This window comes from Gracilinanus agilis, chromosome 2 (genome assembly GCF_016433145.1).
Source record: "Gracilinanus agilis isolate LMUSP501 chromosome 2, AgileGrace, whole genome shotgun sequence".
In the NCBI taxonomy this organism is placed as follows: Eukaryota; Metazoa; Chordata; class Mammalia; order Didelphimorphia; family Didelphidae; genus Gracilinanus; species Gracilinanus agilis.
The window spans coordinates 676558786-676562708 of record NC_058131.1 but is presented as its reverse complement, the minus strand read 5'-3'; the positions used below and the strand labels follow the sequence as shown (position 1 = coordinate 676562708).

The following is a 3923-nucleotide window of genomic DNA, read 5'->3' as shown; positions in this document are numbered from 1 at the left end:
GGAGTCAGAGGCTTGGGTCTGAGTACTGCCTTGACTACTTCCTTCTAATGTCAAGATTGGCAAACTTATTTATTGGGACTCTGAGGTGTGAACTTTTGTCAATTAGGGCTAATATAATAATTAGGGCAAAGGAAGATGCCATCTAAAAACAGTTTCACTGAAGACCAGAGATCAAAAAGGGTCTTTCTCTGAGTTTGTTTCCTCATCTGTTAAAATGAGGGATGGAGGGTGGTGAGTTTGTCTAGTTGATACCCAAGGTCTCTGTCAGCCATAAATCTTAATCATCATATCCTATGTGCAGTCCTGTGCCTACAAGACTTCTCTCAATCAGCTGAATTCCTGTGAACCCTAAAGCCAGCATAGTAGAATGGATAGTGTGGGCCTTGAAATCAGACTTGGTTGTTTAAGCCCCATCTCTGGCACTCTCTAAAACTATGAATTAACTCTATTACAAAAATGAATAATATGAAATAGGTTCTGAGTGATAATATCCAGTGGAATTGCTTGTCAGCTCCTGGAGAGGGGAGGGAAGAGAAGAGGTAGAGAAAACAAATCATGTAACCATGAAAAAATATTTTTAAAAATAAAATAAAAATTATATTAAAAAAATAAAACTATGAATTACAAGGGAGTTGACTTGCATTGGTACAGGTTCCCCAGCCTGAAGTTCTCTATAAACACAAGTAGTCTATCTCCCTGAAATTTAACTTAATGTCATGTCCTTTGTAAAGCTTTTCTTTAACCTTTTCTCCAGAGTTCAACTAACACTTTGTTCTGCCTTTTCTAGCACATTTATCATGTAAATTGTTAAGAACTTGCTTTAGATCAAGGCCTTTGTTCCATTTAACTTGACCCTATAGCCTAGTTCAAAGCAGCAGGTCTACAATAGGTCCTGAAATGTTTGCTTGAGGAACTGAAGCATGCTAATCCTATTACATTCATTTGGGAAATTTAGATGTATGCTAGAACTCATAATCTAGCCCAAGTAGGACAATTTTCTATGTGGAAATTAATCATACAGATATAAGGGCAATCTAAAATTTTATTAGCCTTAGGACCAGATCTAATATTATATCAGTTAGCATACTACTTATTAGAAATACTACTCAATATTTTAAAACTCTTACAGGTTTCTTGAATCCTTAATATGCCCACAGATCTTCATATAATGAACTTGGTTGGCTTTTTGAAGGTATGGGAAGTCTGTGATACCCTGCTATAATGGTAAATGTAGGCTGAACTTGCATTAAGGTAAACTGAGTTAGGAGTTTGATTAGCAAGGCCTAACAGATTTTTTCCTAGTTAAAAGGTAAGGTTAAGAAGCTAAAATTTACTAGATCTTTACTTGCATTTATAAGGAATGTGCTGAAGGAATAGATACATATAATCTCTAGTAATGAACAGCTACTGTATCACATGCTGGGCACCTTTACACAATTTCATTTTGGCAAAGACCTCTTTATAGAGGAGTTAAAGTAGAAACTTTAAGGTTTAAGGCAGACCACACAAAACTAAGATTTCTAATTGCAGAATTTTTATTTTGCATTAACAAAACAATATTAACTACAGTTGTAATTTAGAGCAACAACAAGTACAGTCAAATTTAAGTTCTTTAAACTTCAGCTTGCTATGAGAGATATTACGAGCACATAACTATTAACAACTTCTCAGTAAGACAGTTAAACCTGTAGTATAAAGAATCCACTTGTGTTGATATACTACTAAATGTACTTAAAAAAGAAAACATCACAGGAAGGACAAAATAAATAGTCAACGGAACAAGCTTTTTTTATGGTCATTTTCACAAAAGTTTGGTCCATTTGGGGTCTATGTAAACATATGCCCTGGCACATTTATACCTGCAAGTAACAAGGCTCAAGCAACTAATAATTCTTTAAAAGCATTTCCGGTGGACAATGGAAGGACCAGACTCATCATATTCCTGCTTACTGATCCACATCTGTTGGAAGGTAGAGAGAGAGGCCAAAATGGAACCCCCGATCCAGACAGAGTATTTACGCTCCGGAGGGGCAATGATTTTGATTTTCATGGTGCTTGGAGCCAAGGCTGTGATCTCCTTCTGCATTCTGTCAGCAATGCCAGGATACATAGTGGTACCACCGGATAACACTGTATTGGCATAGAGATCCTTTCGGATATCAACATCACATTTCATAATTGAATTGTAGGTAGTCTCATGAATCCCACAGGACTCCATTCCCAGGAAAGAAGGCTGGAAGATAGACTCAGGGCATCGGAACCTCTCATTGCCAATGGTAATGACTTGACCATCAGGTAGCTCATAGCTCTTCTCCAAGGAGGAAGAAGAAGCTGCAGTGGCCATCTCTTGCTCAAAGTCCAGGGCAACATAACACAGCTTCTCTTTGACATCCCTTACAATCTCCCTCTCAGCTGTTGTGGTAAAGCTGTAGCCTCTTTCAGTCAAAATCTTCATAAGGTAGTCAGTGAGGTCCCGTCCTGCCAGGTCCAGACGCAGGATGGCATGAGGGAGAGCATAACCTTCATAAATAGGGACAGTGTGGGTGACCCCATCCCCAGAATCCATTACAATACCAGTAGTACGACCAGAAGCATAGAGAGAAAGCACTGCCTGGATGGCTACATACATTGCTGGAGTGTTGAAGGTCTCAAACATGATCTGTGTCATCTTCTCTCTATTGGCCTTCGGGTTCAGAGGAGCTTCAGTAAGCAGAACAGGGTGCTCCTCTGGAGCTACTCTGAGCTCGTTGTAGAAAGTATGGTGCCAGATTTTCTCCATGTCATCCCAGTTGGTGACAATACCATGCTCAATTGGATACTTCAGGGTAAGGATGCCCCTTTTACTCTGGGCCTCATCCCCTACATAGCTATCCTTCTGCCCCATGCCAACCATGACTCCCTGATGCCTGGGGCGACCCACGATGGAAGGGAATACAGCCCGAGGGGCATCATCTCCAGCAAAGCCAGCCTTGCACATGCCAGAGCCGTTGTCTACCACAAGGGCAGCAATTTCTTCATCAGCCATTTTGGAAAACACCTGTACACCTGGGATAAACGGTAGAGATTGATTAGACTCAAGGCTGGGCCCTCCTCATCACCCCACAGAGGATACGACGCCTCCTCCCGCAGCTGCCCGCATCCACCCCACATCAGTTCTGCCCAGACTGAGGGCGTAAAGAAAGGCCAAGCCAGCCAGGGTCACTACGGGGCCTTCCAGGAGGAAGGGAGTGCTGCCGCGGATCACTCAGGGCCTAGCAGAGGCATTTCTCTCGCCGTGGCGCCAGAGCCCAGCGTCAGGGCCTCCGTGAGGCGGGGCAGAACGCAGGCCTCAGCTCGCCCGCTCCGCGGCGCGAGGTTGATGAGTCACTGGCTGCGGCGGCGGCGGCGAAGAGAGCAGGAGACCGGGCGGATGGGGCTGCCCCCAGCCCTCCACTTCCTTTTCTACGCGCCTTCCCCTTACCCGCTCTCCCCGACCGCGTCTCGGCTCAGCCCAGTCCCGTTTACCTCACGCTGGCACAGCTCAAAGCCTGTATCGTACCGTAGAACCACCGAGATTGGTATGTCACTCAGCGGAGGCGCGCGCCCTGCTTTTAAACTCACCGCCGGGCGCGCTCACACCGGATCCGGAATTCCACCCTGTCCAGGCCTCCCATTGGCCAAAGAATTTACCTACCCCTTCCGCCTCAGAACCCGCCCCAGTGCCAACTCCTCCCCTTTCTTTTTTCTTCCACTCCCTCCGAAGGAGGAGTCACTTCCGGCCAGGCCTCCCACAGCCACTTCTTCCGGCCTCGGACCCACCTCTCCCCACCCCCCACCGCCCTCCCCTTGGCCCCGCCTCGCTCGTCTTTCCCCCTCCCCCACACGCTTTTTCTTCCCCCCCTCCCCCGCCCCGCCCTGCCCTCCGGCCCCGCCCCGGCCCCCCG

The 3923-nt window shown here is 45.9% G+C and overlaps 1 protein-coding gene across 2 annotated transcripts; it reads right to left on the bottom strand.

The window, feature by feature from the left end:
• Positions 1-1530: 1530 nt before the first annotated feature.
• Positions 1531-3591, bottom strand: LOC123232980 (actin, cytoplasmic type 5). Of its 2 annotated transcripts, none has more exons than XM_044659117.1 (2): positions 3505-3591; positions 1531-3045 (listed from the first exon to the last, which is right to left on the bottom strand). In XM_044659117.1, exon 2 carries the CDS (start codon positions 3023-3025, stop codon positions 1895-1897), a length of 1131 nt encoding a protein of 376 aa, XP_044515052.1. In that variant the 5' UTR covers positions 3026-3045; positions 3505-3591; the 3' UTR covers positions 1531-1894. The 2 variants fall into 2 exon arrangements, with proteins under 2 accessions (XP_044515052.1, XP_044515053.1); XM_044659118.1 differs by having other exon boundaries at positions 3461-3545.
• Positions 3592-3923: the final 332 nt, after the last annotated feature.